Source organism: Sorex fumeus, unplaced genomic scaffold (assembly GCF_029834395.1).
Source record: "Sorex fumeus unplaced genomic scaffold, SorFum_2.1 ptg000122l, whole genome shotgun sequence".
In the NCBI taxonomy this organism is placed as follows: domain Eukaryota; kingdom Metazoa; phylum Chordata; class Mammalia; order Eulipotyphla; family Soricidae; genus Sorex; species Sorex fumeus.
Genome location: NW_026606179.1, coordinates 2,037,023 through 2,062,562, shown reverse-complemented (window position 1 = coordinate 2,062,562; position 25,540 = coordinate 2,037,023). Strand labels below are relative to the sequence as shown.

Below are 25,540 nucleotides of genomic sequence, written 5' to 3'. Positions count from 1 at the left end.
AGCAAGTAGCTTACCACTGTACTGTTTCTTAGTTGTTTATCTTAAATTTAACCTTTGTTTACGCTAGTAACATGTGCAGTAGAGAAGAAGTGCTGGGATTTAGGCAAGTGGTGGGTGTGGGGTTGGAGTTATCCTGTGACTGATTTTATGCCCACCTGCCCTGTCAGTTACCAGAGGCTTGTCGAGGTGTCCAACTCTAATTGTGACCATGTCTGTTTCACCTTTGGTGCTGATGGTGTTTTGCGTTATGTGTATATCAGCCTCAGTAGTTTTCATGTGTAAAATGGCTCCCAGAGTTGATGACGTGGCCTCAGTCACATCTGTCACACTTCACTATGTGCCCGGCACTGGTCTGAATGCTTTCCCCTTGCATTATCTTGCCTTCCTCTTGTATCTGGCCTCCGGGAAGCAGGTGGCATTTGCCAGCAAAGCGGATGACTTGGCCAAGCCCTGCCAGTCTGGGTGGGCCTGTTGCAGGACAACTCTGCCCTGCCTTATTAATGCGTCTTGCCAGCTCTGGGCAGCTGCTTCCCAGCAAAACGGTGAGGGTCAACTGGCCGATCGCTGTTGTCCTCAACGCTGTGTGATTGATGGACTTATATGTAATATATGTAGTGTGCACTTATTATTGTACATTTTTTTTTTTTTTGCCACACCTGGCAGTGCTCAGGGCTTAACTCTTGGCTCTGCACTGAGGAATTCCTCTTAGTGGTGCTCAGGGGACCATATGGGATGCTGTCGAACCAGATTGGCCATGTGGAAGACAAGCGCCCTCCTCACCGTGCTATCTCTCCAGCCCTACAAGATAGCTTTTATTGAAAGAAATCACTTAGATGTAATAGGAGAAAGGAATGTATGTTTGAGAGAACATGGTCTATTCTGTAAGAGAAAAGCACATGGGACTCCTGAGGGCAGAGTAAAGGAGCCTGAGGCTTATAGGGATGCAGAGATGAGAGAGGGAGGGTCCCACTGTGGGCATGGGGAGGGTCTCTCCCAGGAGGGGGTCTCACATGGACCTTGAGTGAGGATCCCAGAACATCAGCCTTTGCGCATGGTCTTGAGTACACTTATTGGATAAAAGTGGGTTTATGAGCATCTTGCCTGTTTCTGAAAGGAGGTCTGAAATAGGGGACTTGGAGCCTCACTCCCCCATCTTTTTTTTTTTTTTTTTTTTTTTTGTGCTTAGGCCGTACTCCTAACTCTGAGCTCAAGGATCATGTCTGGCAGTGCTTGGTGTGAGATGGAGCATGTCCATATGGAGTGCTACGAATCGAGCCTGGGTTGTCCCCATGCAAGGGACAACCCACGCACCGTACTATCTTTCTGTGCGGGCCCTTTTTGTTGTAGAATTTTGGTGCTTGAATGTTGTGCCCGGAATTTTCTGCCTGTGATCTCCGTGGCCTTGGGTCTCAGTGGTCTGCATGGCTGGAATGTGTGGCCCATCTATCGAGTGCTGCATGCCTGAGACTCCAGTGCCTCCCCCCCCCCCCCCAACCTGGAATAAGAAACTGAAGCAATAGCACAGTGGTGGGGACACTTGCCTTGTACATGGCTGACATCCCAGGAGTAAGCCCTGAGCACAACCAGGTATCGCCCCCAAACCAACCCCCTTCCCAACAATAACAACAAAATAAGTAAAATAAAAGATAAAGTGAAAAGATGGTTTCCAGGAGTTGCTTGTGCTCTAGTCCTAGCAGTCCTCAAAGCAGCATTCTGTCTGGCTTTTCCTTGGGGCACCCCCCAGAAAGTGAGAGCAGGAAGTGGTAGCTGAGGGACAGTGACCCTGTAGACTGCCACCCTGCCTCCATCAATCTCCTCTCCAGGAACTCTGGGCTGCTGGCCCTAGGACCCCTCCTACAGTCCCTCTCCTGAAGCTCACAGACCTTCTGAGCTGGGTGCCCCCCATGCAGAGAAGCGAAACATCTCCCCCTTCTAGTAGGGTACCCTCCAAGGGAAACTGCAGCATCAGAGATTGAGCATTTCGGGGCCCAGGGCTCTAGGGGAGGTGCTGTGAAGGTCCCTGAGTCAACAAGGGAGTACAGGGGCACCCAGGACAGGGCTAGGACTGTGATTCCAAAGGTGAGTGGTGGTGCTGGGGGTCGGCTGGGGGAGCCCTGCCCTTTGCCCCTTGCTGTCTGAATCCCTTTAGGATGATCTGACTTTGCCTCTCTGGGCCCTCCTGTTTGTTTGGATGTCACAATAGGACCCCGAGGCTATTGACCTGCCCCAGATCATTGCCCGGAGGGGCCACATATTCCTTCCCTAGCGAGAGTGGAGAATTCCCTGTGTGCTGTGTCTCCACCCCAGTCTGCTCGCCTCTCTGCGTCCCTGTGGAGTCCCTTCTGCCAGGGGTAGGTGGCTGCGGTTGTGGGGTGGGTCACGGAGACAACGCTGTGCGTGGGGGACCTTGTCCCAGAGGGGTTCTGGGGAGACATGGCAAGGGTTAAGGCTCTTACGTGTGGCTGACCCTGACATGGTTCCTGATGCCATAGAGACTCCCTATATTCTGAGCAGAGAGCCACGTGTAGCCCCCACGCCCCAAACCCCAGAACAAGAACCCAAAGAAGATTCATCAGGCGGCAGGAAGCCAGGACTTATGCTTGTTCAAGAAGGTGGGAGCCCGGGAAGGGTGGGGCACAGGTGGGACCTAGGACTTCCCCTCTTGATCACTATCAGGGCCTTTCCCCTGGAGCTGTGTGAGGGAGGGGCTGTTTGGAATGCCCTGGAGCCATTACTCACTCTTCCTGCCCTTCTCCAGGGAATGCAAATCCCTGTAACTCACTCTCAAGGTGACCCAGGTGACTGGATACTTCTGCCCACCTGGACAGATTGACCTAAGTATATCATGACCTGGAACCTCTGACGTTCCAGTGTGTATTTATTAATTCATTGCTTATTTTATAGTTTGGGGCTACACCTGGCAGTGCTCAGGGCCTACTCGGGGATCATTCCTGCCCGTGCTTGGGGGGACTGTATGTGGTGCCTGGGATTGAACCCAGGTCAGCCGTGTTCATGGCAAGTACCTTCATTCCTGACCTGCCTCTCTGGCCTTGGTTTTTATTTTTTTGTGGTGTGGACACAGCACCTCCCAATATGCAAAGCATCAGCGGCCCCTGAGGTTCTAGTTTGACCAGCTGAACTCTTAACTTTGAGACCCAGGAGGATGTTTGATGGCCCCCAGTGTTGGTTAATAATCTTTCCATGCCTCAGTTTCCCCTTTCTGCATTTTAGCCTCCTGCAGGTGGGAGAGAAGCATGCGCCTTCCTCATTGTCTGGTCTCCTGGGGCGTGGCTGCTCTTCCTGCTCAGTGGGATGTGGGGGCCCCCATTGCTGAGGTTCTGTGGCTCTTCAGAAACTGTCAGCCAGTGGGTGGGCATCTCTCTCTCAGCCTGGTGGAGCAGGGCACCCCACAGGGTGGAGGGGTGTCATTTCTTATTTTCTAGAATCTCTGTTGCTGCTGTGGAGTTTCCGCCCTCCTGCCCACTCAGCCCCGCCACACTCCTGGGGGGTTCTGGGAAAGGGTTCTCATGAGTGGCTCCCCGTCCTTGTCCCAGCCCTCCTGTGGATGGCTTCCTGCAGGGGCTAGTGGAGAAGTAGGGATGCTTTTCACAGGATACCTCGCCAGCGTCCTTTCCCAGAGGCACAGTTTACACACCACGAAGGTGCGTGGACTTGGATGCGCAGTTGGAAAAGGCAAGTGGCCAGTGCTCCCAGCTAGCGGCACCCCAGCTGAGGGGGGAATAATCCCTCACCCAGAGGTCCTGGAGCCACTCCCGGTCAGCACCTCCCTGCCTGCTCGGGCGACTGCTCCCATTGGCCCTTCCTGTGTTCTGTTGGAGGTTCATTCTTCTGGACTTGGTGACCCGAATGTTGAGCTGTTGGGGGCAGGCCTGGCCGGGACCATGTACTGGACCTCGCTGGCTAGGCCCAGGTAGCCTGCGGTGGGGCACAGGGCTGAGTGCCACCTAGATTCAGTCCCCTCTCCACAAGGCGTACACCCCCGCCACCATTAGTTTACTCTGAAAGATGGCAAGTTTGAGAGTCCTTAGAGCAGAGGTCCCCAAACTTATTTGACCTTTTCAGAATCACTCTGGGACCTCAGAGGCCAGCATGGCCAAGCACAGGGTTTGCACGCTGGCAGCCGGGCTCCATCTCAGGCCTGTAGAAGGCCTCCGAGCAGAAGCTACAACAAAAAGTACCACCTAGCACCTTTTAAAAAAATTTTTTTTAAAAAACATATATTTATTTAGTTTGCTTTTTGAGTCACACCCAGTGATGCTCATGGGTTGCTATTGGCAGTGCTTGGGGGACCGTATGGGAGGCCGGGGATTGAACCCGGGTTGGTGGTGTACAAGGCAAACACCCTGCCCTCCCTGCTGTGCTATTGCTCAGGCCCCACTGCTTGACACCTCTTGGAAATCTACCTTCTTGTTTTGCTTTGTGGGTCACACCCGGCAATGCACAGGGGTTACTCCTGGCTCATGCACTCAGGAATTACTCCTGGCGGTGCTCAGGGGACCATATGGGATGCTGGGAATTGAACCCAGGTCGGCCGTGTGCAAGGCAAATGCCCTACGCGCTGTGCTATGGCTCCAGCCCCGGAAATCTACCTTCTTTAAGGGAACAAACAGAAAGTGCCTCAGTTGTGCTTGCAGCATCGGGGTGAGGGTCTGTCTCCCAGTTTGGGAAGCGCTTCCTCAGAGGGTGCCCTGCCTGCTGTGGGAGTGCAGTGGCGGGGAGGGGGAGTTTGGGACCCCCAGGCTATGTCCCCTTGCTCATTCATACAAGGATGATGCGACAAGTTCCCAGTGCTGGGGGTGGGGTGGGGGATGTCAGCGAGGGCCTTTCCCTTACTCAGAGGACGTGAACCCCAGTCACCTGCACACCCTGACTGGTGGCTTCCCTTCTCTGTGGTCCTCCGTGTGCCATCTGGTCTCACTGCCCTGAAGGACAGACCGGGAACAGACTCGATGCTCCTGGTTCTACAGAAGGGGGTCTGCAGACCGATTAAAACCTTTGGCTGCAGAGTCAGATCAACCTGCTCAGGGGCTGCCAACCTGTGAGATTAGCAAACGTAGAAAGGGCCTTGCGTGTCCTGGGTGATCCAGTCTCCTCACTGATGAGTCAGAGGAGGTCAGGGCTGGCCAGACCTTCTGTGGGTGGCTAAGAGGGCAGTGAGAAGGGGCGGGGCATGGGCACAGAAGGGGATATTTGGTTGTGTTAGTGAATGGGGAGAGTGGAACCTGGTGGGTGACCTGTGCCCTTCCCTATGCACCCCTTCTACCCAGCTGCATATACCCCAGGGGCACCGGGCCTCTATCTGCTTCTACCCGGGTTCCCGCTGTGGCCATCTGCTTCCTGCCGATGCTCTTAGCATTTAATTTTTCATCTTGAGGCTGTCGCTGCTGACTGCCCACCTCTAGGACCCCTGCTCTGGCCATGGGGCAGTTTGCTGCCTCCAGCTGGGAAGTGGGACCGAGTTCCTGAGCACGGGCAGCTGAGCTGTGGGGCCTCAGCCCCTGCGTGACACAGCACCGCTGTTTACCCAGCACATACAGAGGAGGGAAGGGCCTGGACTGGAGGGACTCGACCATCAGACAGGAAAGACAACGGATTGACCTGAAGGGGTGACCACGCGTGGGTGGGTAGGAAGGAGGTGCCACCGAGGAGAGGCTTCTTTCTCCACCTGGGCCTGGGGCTGAATAGGAGTCTGGTGGGGCCACCACCGAGGGCAACCCAACATGTCAGAGGCATCCTGGGGCTGGAGAGATGGTGCAGCAGGGGAGGCACGTGCCTGCATGTGGCTGCCGCGGTCTGACCCTGGCTCAGGTCCCCAGCACCACATGTCCCCTGGGCACTGCTGGGTGTGGCCCCAGCATCCCCAACTTCCGAAGGAGGCCTGTGGAAGGAAGGCATAATATTTGGGGGGGGGGTGCAGGGATGTCAGAGTGGCCTGTTGGGGAGGGAAGGTCTCACAGTCTTGCCAAGGGGGCAGAGTTCATCTGCCTGGCACTGTGTGGGGGAGTGGTGTGGGTGTGCGGGTGGCTGTGTGTGTGTGTGGGAGGCCCAGAAGTAGCAGGAGCTGGCAGGGGTCTGAGTGATCTATCCCGAAGGCTGTGGGACATCTTGAGGGAGTTTTGGAACTATCACTGTCACTGTCATCCCATTGTTCATTGATTTGCTTGAGCAGGCGCCAGTAACATCTCTCTGTCCCAGTCCTGAGATTTTTAGCAGCCTCTCCCTCCTTACTTCTCCTTCCCAACACTGCTGTATTGGAGTCTCTTTCAGGGTCAGGGGAATGAGGCCCGTTATTGTTACTGTTTTTGGCAATCGAATATGCCATGGGTAGCTTGCCAGGCTCTGTCATGTGGGCGTGATACTCTCGGTAGCTTGCCAGGCTCTCTGAGAGGAAATACTGCCTTTGGAACTATAGGGCCACTAAACTGATGAGGGACAAGCTTTGGCTGTGGGTGACAGGGATTAAGAGACAAGGACAGAGACAGAAGCGGGAAGTTTTCTGCGAGGGCCTTGTGTTGCCCATGAGGCAGGAAGGTTACTTAGGTGCAGGACCCCAGATCATCCCTCCCTGAGACCCACCTCTGTCAGACTTCTGGTGACAGCACCTTGTAGTCAGAGGAACCTGCATGTTTCTGGGGATGGGATGTGGCTCAGAGGTGGAACACTTGTTCCTGTGGTTTCTGGAGCACATGGTCCTCCCAGCGCTGCTGGGGCGACCCCCAGACACCAAGCCAGGTGACCAAAGGAGCCAACAGTGCTGCTTCTGGTCAGTCAGAAGAGTTGCTGCCTGCTGGTTCAGCCTCAGGTTCAGGAGCCTGGGGCCTGCCCTGGGGGGGGGGGGCGGTTCTGGGAGGGGGAGGGAAGGGGAGGGAACGGGACACATGGGCCAGGCTCCTGATCCTGGAATCTTGCCCAGGTCCCACTGGGCAGAGCCGCTGGATGGCAGGCCGAGTCCCTCCGAGCGGCAGTATTGTGAGGCTGGCAGTGCTCGTTTTCCACGCAAGGCTGGGCGACATGAGAGGGAGCACAAGTCAGGAATACTGTCTCCCCAGGACCCCTGAGAGGGAGGCTTTTGACAGTCTAGATCCTTCCTTGAATCCTTGCAGAGACCCTCTGTTTCAGCCCTTTAGGCCTCTAAAGTCCAGCAGCAAGATTTGCCATTCTTTTCCTTCTGTTTTTGTTGTGGGGCCACACCCAGCTGTGGCTTGCTTTAGGCACTGTGTTCAGGGACCACTTCTGGCTGGGCACCGGGAATCCTGTGGGGTTGGCTGTGAGCAAGCTGGGTTGGCTTCCAAGTGCCTTTCCCCCGCTGACCCGCTGTTGCTTACCTACGAAACAGTCCGTCAGCTACATCCTGATGTGTCCAACTAACTTTTCCTCTTCTGGGAGGCAGGGAGGCCAGCCTTAGCACTGCTGCCCCCCCGGGACATTTGGCACCCTTGGGAGACATTTTTTTTTTTGTGGGGGGGCACACTGTGCTCCGGGCTCAGTGCATACTCCTGGCTGTTGCAAATGGAGAGAGCAGCTGGTATAGAGCGAGGCAGGGCTGGGTGCTGCTGAGCACAGTGCAGACCACCCTGCCAAGCCGTCGCCCTGTTTGCATGGTGCCAAGAAGGTGCGCTTGCTAGATGGAACAGGTCGGGGGGGGGGGGGTGTTGGGCCGTAGCCTGGTGATCCCCCTTGCATGTGTGAGGCCCTGGGTGCCACCCCCAGCCCTGCAAAAACCCCAAACCAAAACAAACAAATAGAACATTTAGTGCTGTTTGATGTGTCATTTTCTGCAAGTATATCTGTATGTCTGTCTACACACTGGACACAGACTTGAATTTTACAGCTTACATGCCATTTGACATGCTTTCTGTTTGTTTTTGAGCCACATTTGGTGGTGCTTTGGGACTACTCCTTGCTCTGTGCTCAGGGGACCATGTGGTGCTGGGGACAGGTGTAGGCATCCTGCAGACGAAGCTTATATACTAATCCTCTGAACCTTCACCCAAGCCCCCAGTGGGCGTGTGTCTCAGGTACTAAGTGTTGACACAAACAGATCCTAGTGTATTTGATGTCTAGTTGAGCTCCCCTGGGAGTGGATCAATGTTTTTCCATTCTTGCCAGTGGCTTGCTAAAGTGGGGAGTGGGGGTTTCTTAGAGGAAGGAGTGCTCCCCATCTCTGCTCCCTCCTCCCTGCCCCCACAGGCAGCCTGCCCGGGTCAGAACTGGCGGAGTCTCCATGGCACAGTCACTTGTCTGCGCCTGGAGGCCTTGCTCTGCAGATGCTGAGACGGTCCCTGCAGCCTGATTTCTCAGGAGCCATGAGCTTGGGCTTGCGAATAGGTACTCTACAGGAAAGTCAGCTAGTCCTAACCTCAGCACAGGCATCTGGACCTGTCACCCTCCCTTGCAGAAAAGAACTCCAGGAAGAGGCAAAGTAGTGAAGCAAGATAGTTGATTTTTTTTTTTTTTTTGCTTTTTGGGTCACACTCGGTGATGCACAGGGGTTACTCCTGTTCCTGCACTCAGAACTCATCCCTTGCGGTGCTCAGGGGGACCATATGGGATGCTGGGAATCAAACCCGGGTCGGCCGCGTGCAAGGCAAACGCCCTACCCGCTGTGCTATTGCTCCAGCCCCAAAGATAGTTTTTTAATTTATTTAAAAAATTTATTTTCATAAAGTTGTTCATAATAATTGATTACATTCAATATTTCAACACCAATCCCACCACTATTACACCTTCCCACCACCATTATTTCGAAGTTTCCCACCACCACACAAGCCTGGCCCACAGGCAGAATGCTCTTCTGTATAAGCAAGATAGTTTTTATTGAACGAAACTTACTTAGATGTGAAAGGAGAGAAAGGAGGAAGGAGAACACGCTTCTCCAGAGCGGAAAAAGCAAGCCAAGAGGCAGAGACAAGCAAGTGAGACCTGCATTCCGGGAGAACACAGGCTTGAACAGCAAGTCCCAAATCTCTTTGGGGAGGTACTTTTATACAATTCTTTTTTTCTTCATTTTTGGGCCACACCCTGCGGTGCTCCGGGTTTACTCCTGACTCTGCTCTCTGGCAGTGCATGGGGGACCATATGGGATGCCGTGTCGGCCATGTACAATATAGGCAAGCACCTGATCCACTGTACTGTCGCTTCGGCCCCCTTTATAAATGTTTTTTTTTTTCAAGTTGTGCATATGTTAAATTAACCTGGGGATTGTCACGGAAAAGTCTGCACTGTTAATGGTCTTCTGGTAATCTCATCCTTGTGTTGTTGTGGTGTCTTAATCTTACGGTTCTTCTGTAGCTGCTTCTTTTCCTTTCTTTTTTTTTTTCTTTTTGGATCACACTGGGCGATGCACAGGGGTTACCCCTGGCTTTGCATTCAGGAGTTACTCCTGGCGGTGCTCAGGGGACCATATGGGATGCTGGGAATCAAACCTGGGTTGGCTGCGTGCAAGGCAAATGCCCTACCCGCTGTGCTATCGCTCCAGCCCCCTGTAGCTTCTTCTTTTCTGAGGGGTTCACCTTCTCTGGGCAGGCCTTGGATTACTGATTTTGGCTACCCCCTCAGTTTTTCCTCCAATGAGTCGGGATTTTACAAAGGTATATGGACTTCATGCCTTTGGGCTACTTGAGGCTAGGTGATCTCTTCTTAAGTTTTTTTTTTTTTCTTTTTGGGTCACACCGGCGATGCACAGGGGTTACTCCTGGCTCTGCACTCAGGAATCACTCCTGGCGATGCTCAGGGGACCATATGGGATGCTGGGAATCAAACCTGGGTCAGCTGCGTGCAAGGCAAACGCCCTCCCCGCTGTACTATCGCTCCAGCCCCTCTTCTTAAGTTTTATTATTTCCCAAAAAGTACATTGCTGGGGGGCTGGAGCGATAGCACAGCGGGGAGGGCGTTTGCCTTGCATGCGGCCGACCTGGGTTCGATTTTCAGCATCCCATATGGTCCCCTGAGCACTGCCAGGAGTTACTTCCTGAGTGCAGAGCCAGGAGTTAACCCTGAGCTTCGCCGGGTGTGACCCGAAAAGCAAAAAAAAAAAAAAAGTACATTGCTGGCACCCCATACCCCCCTGCCTGTAACACCGTATTGCTGTGGATGGACACCTGCGTTTCTTCTGCTGGTCACTGTAAGCCATGCGTGCTCCACACCTGTGTGTGCCCTGGGCACGTGCCTGGGAGTGGGACCTCGGGCTGTGGGCGCCGCCACGATGGCCCCATCACATGGACGGTCTCCTGCATGGCTCACTGACCTCCGACTTCATAAGGGGCCCTTCGTGGGATTTTGGGTGGGGTTCCTCTCTGCCCAGGGTGCCGACCCCTCAGTCTATGCTACCTCCCTGCACCCTGCTTCTGCCATGGGCATCTGCCATGGGCCTGGCCACCTCCCCACAGGGGCCGCCACAGCTGAGTAGGTTTGGCTTTTATCTTGGGCTCAGAGACTGCCCGGCAGTAATCTTTGTTGGACGCTGCGGAGCCCAAGCCGTGTACCCAGAGGGTAACTTTGTGTCTGAGTTCTGGGGGCCTGTTGCTTCAGGCCTGGTGGAACTGTATGGGTCTCCTGACGATGCCTGGTTCTGTCCCTGTAGGCAGACCTCTGCGTTATGAGCCAGCTGCTGACCTACGTAGACCCCTCTGACCCCAGCTTTGTGGCTGCCGTCCTTGCCATCGCTTTCAATCCTCTCTACTGGAATGTGGTGAGTGCCCGGCACCCTCTGGGGGCTGTGCCAGCCGGTGTGCAGTCAGGGCTGCCTGCCTGCTGCTACTCCTTTTTACTTGAGGAAGCTGATTTGCTTTGTTGGGGGGGGGGGGCTTCCCACAGCTCTGCCGTGCTCCACCACCAAAGCCCATTCCTTGTGAATTCCCACCCCCCAGATGTGCTTAAACTTGAGGCTGGTACCCAAGTGGAAGCATCCTTGCCAAGTGAGTGGGGTCTGTGCTGCAGCGTGAGGAGACTGACCAGCTAGGGCGTGGGGGCCTGAGGGCTGGGGATCTGGGGCCGGGGAGTGGGGGGGGGCGGGAAACGCTGCCCTCCTGCCTCTGCTGTCTGTCCCTGGGATGCCCTTTCCCTGCCAAGCTTGCTGGGGGACACTCTTGGGACCTCTGGATCGGGAGGGTCAGCGTGAGGTATCTGAGGTTCCACCTGGGGTTCTGCCTGGGGACCCGAGCTGATGGTTCCTGGGTCAGCCTGTGCTCGGGTGTGCTGATGCGGAGCCGGGAACATCGGCTCAGGCTGGAGCCATCTGGGAGGTCGGCCGCCCCGTGGTAGCGACACCCTGTTCTGGACTCCCATCTCGGTACAGACTGTGCTCTCACGGGGCTTACTGCTTTCCTTCCTCTGGTGGTGGGTGGGAGAAAGGCAGGGCCGGGGCCACCCACTGTGTCCTGAGGGCTGGAGAGGGGCTGAGGAACGGACGCTCAGAGTGTGACCGACACTAGGTCCAGTGGGTGCTTGTTTGGCCCAGGGTCAGTCTTCAGGGCTCCTGGGCCCCCTGTCCCAACTGTTCAGCTGAGTCTTGCCAGCTTGCCAGCTGGAGTTGCGTGGCCTGGGGTGCCAGGTGCCCGAGCTCTGCCACTGCTCCCCTCGCTCCCCTCTGCCCTCTCACCCCCCAGGCGCTTATGGGTGCCTGTGCATCCTCAGCACCCCTTTACATGGAGGTGTGGGGTGTCAGGGCGCTGAGCAGTTGGGAATAGGCCCCAAAGATGACCGTGTCCTGTGGATGTTCCTTTGATAGCAGAAAGTCACCAAGGTGGGTGGGTTTTGGGTGCAGCTAATAAAGCAGGCTGCTGGTGGGCCTACGCGCAGCCACAAGGGTCCTCAAGAGGGCTCAGGGGCAGGAGGGACAGGATCCAGGGAGGGTGCAGTCACAGATGTTAGGAGTGGGGTGCAGCGGCTGGTGACCCCCATACTCCCAGGCCTGGGGACTGGTTCTGGGTCCCCTCCATGGCTATAAGCCAATCTGTGCTCATTGTCCTGTGCCATGGGGAACTGGCATCATGTCAGAAAGGGAGCAGGCCGTGGGGAGTGGACGGCATTCTGCCCAGCTGTGGGTTTCTCCCATGGGCCCTGGCCTCTGGGTCGGCGGGCCTGGCCTTGGCCCCCACCTCCTGGGACCGCTGCTCTCCCGGCTGGAGGAGTGGACTGGCCAGTCGCAGTGTACCCGGGGCACATTCCTGGCCAGCTGGGCTGGCTGGCCGCGGGCCATCCCAGCACACCCCCGCACCAGGGCCCCCCCCCCCCCCCCCCCCGTCTTCTCCACATCTGACAGTGGTGTTTCGTGTCTCTTTTGATGTGTGAGCAGCACAGCCTCGAGGTTAGTGACGGTGACGAGGGAGATGTTTGCGTCTGTGCCCGTCAGAAGGCTTTCTTCTTTTCCCCACACATTTCTGATTTGCCTCATACTAGAAACTCATTCACTGGAGCAGTTTGTGGTCAGGAGCGGGGAGGGGCGAGCTCTTTGAAGACTTTTCAGAATGGGAAAAGTTATGCAAGCATAGTGTGGTTTGGTGGTCTTGCTGGAGAGCAGCCGGGAGAGGGGGGAGAGGGGCAGGCTGGGGTGCGGCCCGGCTCTGGGACACACGGACGACCCCTCCCCCCCACCTCCAGGCAGGTGCTTAATGAGCAGCAGTGCCGTCTGTGTGATCCGCCGGCAGGCCTGGCTCTCTCCGCTTGCTCCACGCTGACCGCATTTCCTGCAGCATTTCTGTTCCCAGTTGCGGCCAAAACTGCTATGAGCCCTCTGTAAGTGGGGCTCAAAGAGGTTGCTCGTTTCCCCAGTTATTTATGAGGGCCAGCTGTGTGCCAGGCGCCGGGGGTTTGGCGCTGGTCCCCAAGGCGCTGACGTCCTAGGAAGTGGCAGTCAGTGCACAGACTCCGGCCCTACAGTGAGGTGGGGGTGGGGCCTTCCGGGCAGTGCAGGGCCTGGGTGACCTTGGACAAACCTGCCCCCGGCGATCCTGGGGAAGGAAATGTGCAGAAGTGCAGAACTGACCAAAGTTCTAGGCCAGATGATTCTGGGCGCATTTCGAAGTCGGGAGGATCTGAAGGCAAAAATCGAGCCTTCCGAGGGGAATGTTGAAAAGGCAGGCTGGCCCGGAGTGGCCTTCAGGGCATGTGGCCATCTGCAGAGAGGGGACAGCTGGGGGAGGGCTCATTGAAATGAGGACAGTGGTCGCGGCTGCGGAAGTCTGGGACAGCGGGGAGGTCACCCAGAACTGGGTTGGGCCTCCCCCAGGCCTGTTGGCTGCCTCCCATGGCTTTTGGCAGCCTCCCGGGCAGAGACTGCGGTGCTTGGCCCCCGTACAGCTTGCAGACGTGTGGGCACATCACGCCAGCCCCCGGCCCCCACTTCCCTCCCCAGGGCCTCCTGGCTCAGATCCCCTCCTCCCCTTTCCTTGCCAGGCGGTGCGAGGCTGTTTCCTGCCCTGCTCTCCTTGGGCCTCTGGGGAGAGGGTAGCACTGGGGCGTCCCCCTAACCCCCAGCTTTCACTCTGATTTTTCTGCCGCTGTCTGCTACCCGTGAACCCCTTAGCCCAGCCCCTCCTCCCTTCACACCCAGGGTGCTCCTGGAGCTCGCAGCGTGCCAGGGATCCTGTCTGTGGAGATCACACTTGCAGATGTGGAGATGGTGTTGTGAAGGGTGGGGCGATGCAGAGGGGCCAGTTGGGTTTTCCCCTTTGTTCTCCATCCGTGTCTCCGTCTCTGAGCTCTCTGGAGCGTACATGTGTGTGCCAAAGCCCACCCTGGGCAGCGTGATCCCCCCCTCAAGACTGCCCTGATGGATGCCCCTTCCCATCCAGGAAGGAGCCAGCCCAGGTCCTACCTGGCACCTGCCCCCAGGCCCCTTGCCAGGCCCCTGCTTGGCTCCTGGCACCCACTGGGTGCTCTCGGCATCACACCCTGAGCACCTGCCGGGGACTAGCCCACCTGTATCCCCTCAGGTGCCCTGAAGACCTCTACCTGTCATCCTCCAGTGCCGGCCTTTCCCTGACGATTATCTTCTCACCTGGTGCCCCCTTTGCTGTTCCTCCTCTGGGGGTCATCTACTTCCCCCCTAAAGCCCTCCTCTCCCCGCCTTAATTCATGCCCCTTGACTGCGTTGACATTCCAATCGGTCACCCTCAGTATCAGTGGGTCCTGTTCATGGGAGGGGGTGCTTAATCACACCCTGGGGTCAGTGCCGTCCCTCCCCATCATGGATGGCTGAGTGCCCCAGAACTCCCGAGGGAGGCAGTCCTGTGTGTTGCACCAGTATTGTCACTTGTCCTTGGTCTTTCCTTCACGAGTGTCTCCAGAGAGCTGGGCAGCACCCGCTTTGCTCCCTCGTCACCGTCCCTGGAGCTGCGTGCTGGTCTCTGCAGCCTGCACACACCGAGCTCCCAGTTTCAAGTTCCAGGTCACGGGGCCCTGACCTGGGTCCCTTCTGTGGGTGCAGCGGCTGCGCATGGCCCATTTGCAGGCCTGGCATTTGCATACCCTGATTCTGTGCCAAGGGAGAGGGATGGCAGGAAAGGGAACTGCCCCAGCCCAGCTGTTCCTGGCATCTTGGAAGAGATAAGATAGGCCCTAGCCCTGAGCAGTTCCGTGCCCAGGGCTTCCTGTGCTTGAGCCTGTATCACGGTCTTAAGCTAACCTTGAGCTCTCTTGTTTACAAAGGAAAATTCCCCAATAACTATTCTGGAGGACCGAGTTTGTGATCCCAGGCATCAAAACTGAATGAGGTGCATCAGCTTGTTGTCTGGCCGATCAGGATGACTGTGTGGGAGCTACGGGTGTCTTTGTGTTGGCACTGGGCCCCGGGGAGGGCCTGGGGATGATGGGGTGTCTGTGGCAGGTGGTGCTGGTGAGAGGTCTGGGCTGTAACCTGCATCACTCTCGCTCCTGCTCCTGCTGGCCTAAGGCCCGACCTCCTCGGTCTGTGCTGCCCATCCATTCCTTGGACATCCCCTCAGGACGGACTCCCCCGGGTGTGTACCCCCACTCCACCCCCAACCTTGGACTCCCTTTTTCTCTTCTTGGGGGAGGGGGCGTGTTGGGCTACACCTGGGGGTGCTCAGGGCTGATTCCTGGCTCTATTCAGGGATCAGTCCTGCCAGGCACTCTGTGTGGTACCAGGGATCGAACCTGGGTCGACCACGTGCAAAGCAAGTGCCCCACCTATCTCTGGGCTCACTTCCTGTTTGTCAGGTGTGGGCTGCATCTGTATCTGGACAGCCCCTCCCGTGGCTCATGGAGTGGAGTGTCAGATGGGTGCTCCTGGCATGCACCCTGCCCTCACAGCCAGAAGCTTGGACAGGGTAAGAATCACTTTGGGCTCTGCAGAGGGCGTGGTCCAGAACAGGAATCCAGTCTGCCCGTTGACCTGGGGTTGACCTGGGCTTTTCCGGTTGACCTGTTTTTTTCTGGTTTCTGGCCACAACTGTGGTGTCTTGGAGCTGCTCGCTAACCCTGAGCTGTGCCTTTGGGGACCAGGAGGTGCCAGCGTCTGAACCTAGGGTTCTGCATGCAGAGCTTGTGCTCAACTGGGGAGCTGTCCCTCGGGCTCCTGCTCTGGGGATGATGACTCTGCTTTCCCCTGGATGCCCCTCATCCGCAGGGAGACGTGGTCTCCCCAGAAGAATCTGGGAGAAAGCATTGGGAGGAAGTGCTGCGTGTCTAGGGGCTTCCACAGAGGAGAGGCCGCCAAGTGCTCCGGCCCCTGGGTTTGGGAGTAAGGTAGCGTGGCCGGACAGTAGGTGGCGCTGTGGGCCCGGCCTGATGCTCCTCAGGCCTCCCTGACTGGGAGGTGGCGGGGAGAGTTGGCCGGTGGGGATGGTCCGCAGCCTGCCCTGCGCTGCTCCCCCCTGCATCTGCCTGGACACCTTGTGCATCTGCTCTGTAGTCTCAGGTTCTGCTTTCAGATGTACAGTTGGCTCAGCGGGGTGCTGGGAAGCTGGTGCAGGGACAAGAGGCCCAGCCCAGTGGCTAGGGGCTCAGGGTTCCTTCCTGGAGTTACCCACTGAAAGGTCTTTTTCCTCTGCGGGGGAGGGTACCCCGCTGGGACCCCATGGAGCCCTGAGACGCTGCGACTGACTCTCCTCCCCAAGAACCCCTGTAGGGCTCTGGGTTCGGCTGGAGGTGGTGAGGGGCCCCCTGCTTTGTTGGTACTGTGCCCAGGCCAACATGGAAGGCTGGGTATTGGCACTGAGTGTGATTTAAGGATCGGAGGGCTGGCAGCTAGAGGATATGCCAGGTCACAGGTGATGAGGGTCATGCAACTCCCTGGACCAAGGGCCACCCAGGGCTGGCAGAGGTGGGACCTGGGCTCGGTTCAACATGTGATGGAGACAAAAGAGGCCAGAGAGATGACAGAGTTGGGTGGGGCACTGGCCTTGCACTTGGCCAACCTGGGTTTGATCCCTGGCACTCCATATGGTGCCCTGAGCCCACCAGGAGTGATGCCCTGAGCACTGAGCCAGGAGGAAGCCCTGAGCACAGTCAGGTGTGGCACGAGACAGAGGTGCAAGGAGCGAGGGTGCGCACATGCACGGTGCTCTGAAGGCTGGCCCGAGTCCCCCTCCCACTGTGTGTGTGGCCACAGGCTGCTGTGTATGTGAAAGTGAACATACTCGTGCGTGCATGCATGTCTCACACAGGCTGGGGTCCTTGCCCCCAGAGCGTGGCCACATCCCCCCTGGGCCCCAAGCCCTGCTTCTGGGGCAGGCAGCGGCCTTTCCAGACTTGTCTTGGCATTGGCAGGAATGCTGAACTAGCTTGCTGGTGTGGCACAGAAGATGAGTTTTTCTTGGAGCAGAACCTACTGGGCATATTGAGACCTTGACTCTTGGGACCATGGGCTCCTCGGCAGCCAGACACTTGTCCCTTCTGACAGATGTCATATAAGACCAAGAAACTTTTTTTTTTTTTAAATTTTTGATTGTGGAGAGGGACAGGGAACACCTGCCTTAGGGGTTACTCCCAGGTCAATGCTTGGGGACATAGTGTTGGGTACTGAACTAGGGACTGTAGCAGAGACGTGAACTTCAGCCTTCTTAGTTCTCTCCCCAACTCCCAGAACTGAGTGTGGGGACTGTGGAAAACTTGGCAACTATGAAAGGTTTGAAAGCCAGCGACCAGAAATGAGCTCAGAACCATTCCCCTAATGACTCTGAGTGGTCTCTGGCAGCACTCAACCATGCTGTGACTGGAGGCATATAGGCGGCCAGTTGAAGCCCAGGGAAGAGCATGGACATCTTAACATGCTGGGCTGAGCTAAGTAGCGTCCCCCCCGGCTTCTGGCTGGGATAATCAGCTTTCTCACAGGGATCTGCGCTCACTCCCGAGGTCTCCATGTGGTCCCAGAGGCAAGCTGTTCCATGATGGATTCTTTGTGTGTGTGTGTGAGTGTGTGTGTGTGTGTGTGTGTGTGTGTGTGTGTGTAGGGGATGGCGAAGGGGGCAGGTTTGGGTTATACCCAGCAGTGCTCAGGGCTAACTCCTTGGCTCTGTGCTCAGGGATCACTCCTGGCAGGGGCCAGGGGATCATATGGGATCCTGGGGATCGATCCTGAGCCTGCGGTGTGCAAGGCGAGTGCCTTCCCAGCCTACTGTCTCTGTCTCCGGATGTTCTTTTCTGAGCTAGGGAGAAGATGTGCTTTGTCAGTGGGAAGCAGCCTGTGCACAGCCCACAGCCCTGAATAGAAAGCCGGCCCTGGACAGCATGATGGCCCCGCTGGGCAGTGGCCTGGCAGGGGACGATCGATGTGTCCCAGGAACTGTGGCGAGAAAGAGTGTGTGGTTTGTCAAACTGGGTCAGCACAGTCTTCACCAGGCTGGCCTCTAGGCCCAAGAGGGAGCCAGAGTGGGCGTGGGGGGAGGTAGACAGAAGCTAGGCCTGTCCCCACAGGAGAGCCTGCCTGAAACCCGCCTCACCCACCCTGTGGAGGCCCCAGGCATCCCTCAAACCACTCATCCTCCTTCAGTTCTTCACGGCTCAGAGATGTGATTCGAATTTTCTTAGAAAGCTTAAGCTGTCCCAGATGTTTGCCTGAAACAATTAATTTCATGTATTTATTTAATTTGTTTTGTTTTTGGGCTGCACCTAACGTGCTCAGGGGTTACTCTTGGCTCTGTAATCAAATTACTCCTGGCAGTGCTCAGAGGACCATATGGGATGCCGGGGATTGATCCTGGGAGGCAAACGTCCTCCCTGAAGTGCTGTCACTCCAGCCCCGGCAGTATATTTTGGTTCTGGACAGCCTCGGCCTGGGGGGAAGAGTCCCCTCCACACACTTGGTGCTGATGGTGGTGGAGGGGCTCAGGATCCTTCTCACACCCAGGCTGGTCAGGCTGGTGCAGCGTTGCCTTACCTTGTTCTTGGGTGTTCTCCAAGATCAGTTTTTCCTTCCTACTGGAACTTTCTTTTTTCTTTTTTTTGACAGTGGAGAGGAGGGGAGCATTGGACCACACCCAGCAGGTGCTCAGGGCTGACTCCTGGCTCTGTGCTCAGGGATCACTCCTGGTCGCGCTCAGGGGACCAGATGGGGTGCTGGGGATTGAACCTGGGCTGTGGGTGTAGTATATTTGACGTGCTCTAGTATTTCTTTTGTTCCATTTGTCTAATTGTAGTGTTGACCTTTTGACATGTCTCTCTGCTGCCCGGACCCCCATTGCCACATCGAGTCTGCCTTTGCCTCCCTTTGCTCGTGGCCTGGCAGCTCGGCTTCCGGGGAGGGCATGAGTGTGAAGGGCCTGGGAAGCTGTGTGCCTGGGTCACTCCTGGCTGTGGAGAAGCATGGCCACACGAGCACTTACATCACCATTGCAAACAGCCGGAGTCTTTGTTCCACCTGCTGCTCAGGCTGAGTGCTTTTATTTAGTCCCAAACTTCATGCCGGAACATTTCCGTGGCCCAGGGACACGACTTTGAGAGTATGTGGTAGCCAGGGACCCCTCGTTGTCTCCAGGAGTTGGGGAATCATCAGCCAGGGAGAGACTCGGGCACTGATGTGCATTGTGAATGTCCTCAAATGCTGTGCCATATGGAGGGGGTGGGAGGGGCTTCCCGGTGTGCTGCTCCCTCTGCACTAGGCCTCCCAGTTCCTGCATCTCTGTTCTGTGTTTTATTTGGGGGTCAAACCCTATGGTGCTGAAGTCTTACTGCTGCCACCGCCTAGGGGACCATATGCAGTGCAGGCATCGAACTCAGGTCTGCTGCGTGCGAGGCAGTGCCCTCCCTGCCGTTCTACCTCTCTGGCCTCAATCCCTGCAGCTTTGGTTCCTGTTTTGTGCTCCTGCTTTGCTTTCTTGGTACAGTGAGACTCTGGAGGTTGAGGTGGGAGTGGCCCCACGCCCACCTGGCCAGCGTGGGGCTCAACCACGAGCGGTTCGTGCTGAGAAGGGGGCTCTGGAGGCCCCGGGAATTTCTGTTGGCATTTCAGGGGAGGTTCTGTGCTTGCGTTGCCCCTGGATGTGAGATGACAATTGCAGTCTCTTCTTCAGAGGCAGCTCTGGTGCAGGGTGGGGCCGGATGCCAGGGTTGCGGGTGGGGTTTCTGAGGTGCACGCTGGGAAGGGGACTAAAACCGATCAATGTGCTTCAGAAGTGCTGAGCAGAAAAGGCAGGCGCGTTTTGGCGGGTTGAAAAGGGATGAGGAGGGGCGCTGGGCCTTGGAGCCCAGGATGCAGCTCCCAGAATCCTGCCTGGGCTTTCGGCCACTCTGTGCCAGCCCTGAGGCCACACCTGTGAGTGGGTCCTGTCGGGGTCGGGTGGGTAGACATGCCGTGTTCCGCCCCGTGCAGCATCTGGCCTGGCCTGGTCGTTGGGCTATTGCATAGCATGTGCCTCAGGGGCTGTGTTCAAGGGGACCACGGGCAGGCAGGCTCTTCGGACCCCCTCAAGGTGGGCCTCTCCTCCAGGGCTTTCCTGCAGCTCAGATGAGGGCTGCGTGGAACGTGACTGCCAAGCTGGGGATCACAGCACTGCTTCTTTCTCTGCCCTCTGCACCAACCCTGGGTTGATGTGGCCACGAAGGGGAAGGACGAACCTGAAGGATGGGATTCGTGACCTGGAAAGCTCAGCCCGAGAGGCGAGGAGGAAGGGGCTTCACGGGCTGCTGGGATTTGTGGCAGTGAAAATGCATTTGATCTTGGCTCCTGAGCCAAGGCTCCTAAAACCCTTGGCATTTCTGCCTGGCGAGAGCTAGGACAAGTCTTTTGTTATGTTAATGAGTGACTTTGGGAAAGCTGGCCCAGGCACCAGAGGCTGGGGGTGTGGTTGCCAGGGAAACCAGTCACATGACCAGGGCACTTCTGCCTTGCCCTCTGGTCTCTGGATTGAGGGGGGCTGGCAGGGGAGTTGGCTGCCAGTGGCCAGTGGCCTCCTGTCATGCCTGTGCAGAACAGTCTCCATGAGAACTGGGCTTCTGCTTTAGAGACGGTTGGGCACAGGCGTGTGCCTGTGTGCAGCAGACCTGAGCTCTATCCCTGGCACCGTACCTGGTCCCTCGGCCCCACTTCTGAGCAGTGAATGGACCTGTGAAGCTTTGGGAGCTGACTGTCCAGAGCTTGGAAGCTCGGAAGCTTCCTAGCTGCCTGCCGTGGGCCCTGCCTGTGTCACTGTGACCCCTTATGTGGACTTCCTGGGGGCAGGGCCACACTCGGAGTGGCCAGAGCAGCTGCCACAGGGCAGGAACCCCTCAGGGCGGTGCTGCAGCGTCCCGGAGCCCAGTGCACTGTGTCCTCGGGTCCCTGTGTCCCCCGCCCCTGTGCCCTCCCGGCCATCTCACCAGTGTGGGAAGGGCATGGTCTCCTGAGCATACCAGTCGGCCCTGCCACCACTCTCTCCCGGTTCTGGGCCTCTGTTTTGCCACCTGTTAAATAGACCTTGCCATGGCTGTGAGGCAAGAGCAATGGTCAGTCAGTCAGCATATGTCCCCCCCACCACCCCCGGCAACTCTCTGCGCTAGTGACCTTAGGCCTGTGTGACCGCCACAGATCTAATACCGCTGGGTGGGCTCAGGCAGGGCAGAAGGTTCCTCAGCAGCTTTGTCACCAAACCCAAGTGACAGCCCCTGCTGCCCTCTGATTGTGAGACCTGGCAGGGACTTTGCCTGATTCATGTTTATGAAAGTGAGTGACACCAGCCCCCGGGCACTTCCCAGCACCTGGGCTGCTGAGGGAATTCCCCCCCCCCCACTTTTTTTTTGGGCCACACCCAGCAGTCTCAGGGCTTGCCCTTGGCTCTGTGCTTAGGGTTCGCTCCTGGCGGGGTCGGGGACCGCATGGGATGCCGGGGATCCAACCCTGGGTGGCCGCTGCAACCCTGGCAGACGCCCTCCCTGCTGTGCTATCTGTTTTTGTTTTGTTGTGTCGGTGAGCCGGTGCACAGCGAGGCACTGTGGGCTCTTGAGGTGGCGGGAGGCCAGGGGTGGGAGGGCCAGGGGGCCTGCAGGATGTTGGGTGCTGCTGTGTGGCCAGGGAGTGGAGGTGACCGGCTGCATGTTTGTCCTGTGGCCCTGGGCTGCCCCGGGTATTTGTGGGAGCAGAGACGGGGCGGGTGAGGGACAGCCAGAAACTGGCCTGACACACGAGCACGTGGCTTCGGCAGCTCAGATCTGTGTGGAGGGGGCAGCCACCGCACCCGCTGGAAGATCAGGAGGCTGGGGGCCTGTGCTTTGCCAGGTGCTGGGGCCAGGCAGGCCAGGAAGAGGGGGTGCCACAGGGGCCAGGGGCACACCCAGCCTGCTCCTCCACACTGCAGGGGACAGTTGCAGCTTTTTGTCAGGGGACAGCTGGATCATGGGGCCCTGAGCTACACTTTCTGTCCCCGCCATTGACCTCTGCCTTGGCCTTTGTTCTTTTTGGTGTAGAGTGGCCTTGGGGGGTGAGGGCAGCCACCCGGGCAGGGAGCGGTGTGGTCTCACCCCTGCACATTCCTACATCTACCTTCTCCGGGGCGGGTCCTGAAGCCCTGCTGCCCTTCACCGGGTTCATGCGCTCACTGTGGTCTGGGAGAGCTGCCCGCAGCCCCATTGCCTGGCCTGGCCAGGCCAGGCCAGTCCTTGCAGTGACTGGCTCAGAGACCTGTAAGATTGCAGTGGGTGGGGTTCCAGCACCTCTGACCTGTTGGTCTTGGTCGGGTGTGGGCCAGCTTCCAGGGCCAGGAGGGTTCCAGCCCATTTCCCCTGCAGACGGTAGAGGAGGTGGGCTGCATCGTAGCCTTAGCTGCCTCTGTCCTCCTCTGAGCCTCAGTTTCCTCTTCTGTGAAACAGGTCACTGTCCTCACACCCCCTTCTGGGCAAACCTGAAGGGGCAGGGCTGGTTTGCAGCTCTGGGGTATGATCCACAGCTTCGTCCCAGCCACCATCCCAGGACCACCACCAAGCATGGCCCCCAGAGACCCGGAGAAAAGCCTCAGTTTTCTGCAGGCCTTCCTCCTGTAGTCCCCTGAGCCCCTCTTCTGACTCCCCACCTGCTGACTATCCCAGGAGCACCACAGACAGGGCGCCTGCTGCAGGGGAGGAGGTGGTGGGAACGCAGCCAGCTCCACCCAGCAACCAGGGAGTGGGCACAGGGGTCCCAAGTCTGACCCGGGCCCCCTGGCAGCATCTCTGAGCTTTGGCTTCCAGGGAAGGCAGCGACCGGGTCCCAGGTTCTGAGGACACGGGTTGGGAGGGGACCTCACAGTTGTTTTTTTTTTTTGGGGGGGATGCCCATACCCCAGTGCTCAGGGTTTTCTCCTGGCTCTGCACTCAGGGATCATTCCTGGCAGTGCTTGGGGGACAATAGGGGATGCCGGGGATGGAGCCCGGTTGGTCCTGTCTAAGGCAAATGTCCCACCTGCTGGACTCTCTCTCTGGCCCCTCCCACAGCCTTTCCCAGGATGAGCCCCAAACCGGAACAAAAACCCAAACCTATTTCTCTGAAGATTGGGAACCTCCAGCCCCCCAGCTGAGTGACCTTCCTGGCGATGTCCCCAGGCCAGAGAGGTACAGGTGATTGTCCAGCCCGTGCAGGTCCAGAGCAGCGTGTTCAGAAGACGCTGTTCCCGAGTGAGGATTTGTCACCTTCCCCAGTCAGCCCAGGAGCCAGGAGAGCCAGGTGTGAGATACAGTGGCCTAATTTTAGACCTTGGGTCTCCATGTCAAAACACTGGCAGGATGATTGGACGAAAAAGAAAATAACAATGACAGTGGGGTGGTGACTGCTTCTGAATTACACAGCAAGCACATTTCCAAGGCTGGTGCCACCGAGACCCATACCCCAGGACCCTGGCTTGGTGTCTGCCACTGAGCTTCATCACACGGGCCGTCCGCAACCACGATGGGGAATAGAAGAGAGCAGGTTAGAGAACCATTTACCCAGCTCCTTTGGGGAGGAGTTTTCAGTTTTCAGTGAAACACTCAGTACCCTATCCTGACTTGTTTTTTCATCACAAATAATGCATTCTCGGAGGTATGGTGCCACCAGCAGGTCAATCTGTACCTGTGAAGCGAGTGCATCAGCAGCCTCATGGCGCCTTCAGACTTCTAGATACCCTCAAATTGATGCTCTGCCTCTGGCCAGACCCCAGAAACTTGTGGCCAAGTTTACCAAGAAAGTAAACAGCCAAAAGTTAGGTATGTGGGAGACACATCCACAAATCACCTCCGGCTCAGCTATATAATTGGAGGCAGGGCCTCCTGTTCCTGATCAAATTGCTTAACAGCCGTGTTCCCAGAGACTCAGAAACAAATCTTAGAACCCAGTGGCTTTTGACAGAAATGTGTCTGGTCCCCGCAGTAGGTTACCGGCGCCGGGCCACCTGGCACTGAGGGAAAGGGTGCTGTCCCTCTGCCTGCTCCATCCTGGTGGCTCGATGACCGTCATCTTCCAGAGGCCATTGGACAGTCAGGTTGGGCCAGCAGTGACAAGACACGCAGGGCCTCATGGGATGGGGGTGGAGCCGGCCCTTTCCTCTCCACCCCAACAAGACCCCGAGTTGCCTCCCACGAATGACCTCTCTGGCTCCTGATCAAACTGTTTAATGGCCATGATCCCAGAGACTCAGAAACAAACCTCAGAACCCAGTGGCTTTTGGCAGAAATGTGTCCAGTCCCCGCAATAGGTTACCGGTGCCGGGCCACCCCAAGTGGGAATAGGTTTTGTGCCTTGGCCTGTTCCCCCTGGTGGCTCAGTGGCCGCCATCGTCCAGAGGCCGTTGGACAGTCAGGTTTGGGCCTGCAGTGACAAGACAAGCGGGGCCTCATGGGATGTGAATGGTGCTGGCCCTTTCCTCCCTGCCCCAATGAGACCCCAAGTCGCTGCCCATGAATGGCCTCTCTGGCTCCTGATCAAGCTGCTTAACTGCCATGATCCCAGAGACTCAGGAACCCAGCAAGTTTTGGCAGAAATTCCTCCAGATTTAATTGTTAAAATTTTGGAATTCCAAAATCATGTGGCCACTAATGCGGGCACGCAACATCATGTGTTATTCATAATCAGCAATAGAAGATAAATTGTGTACGGTTGTCTTTTCGGCAGATCTGAGTGTTGGGGTAAAATCCCAAATAATAATGGTGGGTCTGGCGTCGAAATATTGAATGTAGTCAAAGTAGAGAGAAGGTAATGTGGAAATCATCTGCCCCACAGGTAGGGGAAAGATGTGGGATGGGGCATATACTAGGGTTTTTGGTGGTGGAAAATGGGCACTGGTGAAGGGACAGGTGTTTCATCATTGTATGACTGAAACTTAAACCCGAAAGCTTTGTAACTGCTCTCATGTTGATTCAATAAATAAATTTATAAAAAAAGAAAAAAGTATAAGGTGGACTTTATGCCCAATTCAATCAGCCTAATCAATGGCTGAATAAATAGCAATATTCCTACATTGGGGCTGGAGCAATAGCACAGCGGTAGGGCGTTTGCCTTTTGCGCAGCTAGCCCGGTCGAGCCGAGTTCGATTCCTCCGCCCCTCTTGGAGAATCCGGCAAACTACCGAGAGTATCTCTCCCATCCTGCAAAGCCTGGCAAGCTACCCGTGACATACTCGATATGCCAAACACAGTAACAAGTCTCACAATGTTACTGGGTCTGCTCGAGCAAATTGATGAACAACGGGAGGACAGTGACTCCTACATTAAAAATAAATGCATTCTCTCTAGGACACACGCAGTCTCTCCAGTGGCAGAGATAGGGCAATGGAGCCACATCGTGAGGGCAGGGCTGCTGCCCATCCCCTTCCCAGCCACTGCTTGCAGAGACTCCAGACACTGACCTTTAAAGGACTTGGCTGGTCCACAGGCTGCGACCCTCCTCAGCTTCCACACCTTGCTGCCCACAGTGTGTCTGACCAGCTGCAGGACCTGCCACTCTGTGGGTCCTGGTGACCTGTACATCAGCCTGTGTCCACACTTGCCCCTTGACTGAAACTGAAGAGCTGCGTGGCCTTCACTGGGGTTGGCCATAAAGATCCGAGGTCAGGTGCCTTCCCTGCTTAGCCACCTGCCTGTTTTTTTTTTCCACATCCGGCAGTACTCAGGGGTGACTCCTGGCTCTGCACTTAGGAAT

The 25,540-nt window shown here is 56.8% G+C and overlaps 1 protein-coding gene across 5 annotated transcripts in view; it reads left to right on the top strand.

The window, feature by feature from the left end:
- The window catches only part of PEMT (phosphatidylethanolamine N-methyltransferase), a 69,234-nt gene that overhangs the window by 4,725 nt on the left and 38,969 nt on the right, over nt 1-25,540 (top strand). For 4 of the 5 annotated variants that reach the window (XM_056136921.1, XM_056136920.1, XM_056136918.1 and 1 more), the window contains exon 2: nt 10,604-10,711. In XM_056136921.1, the coding sequence (XP_055992896.1) occupies nt 10,619-10,711 (93 nt within the window). In that variant the 5' untranslated portion in view covers nt 10,604-10,618. Of the gene's footprint in view, nt 1-2,250; nt 2,352-10,603; nt 10,712-25,540 lie in introns of those variants that run through there. The other variant, XM_056136919.1, reaches the window with a different exon arrangement.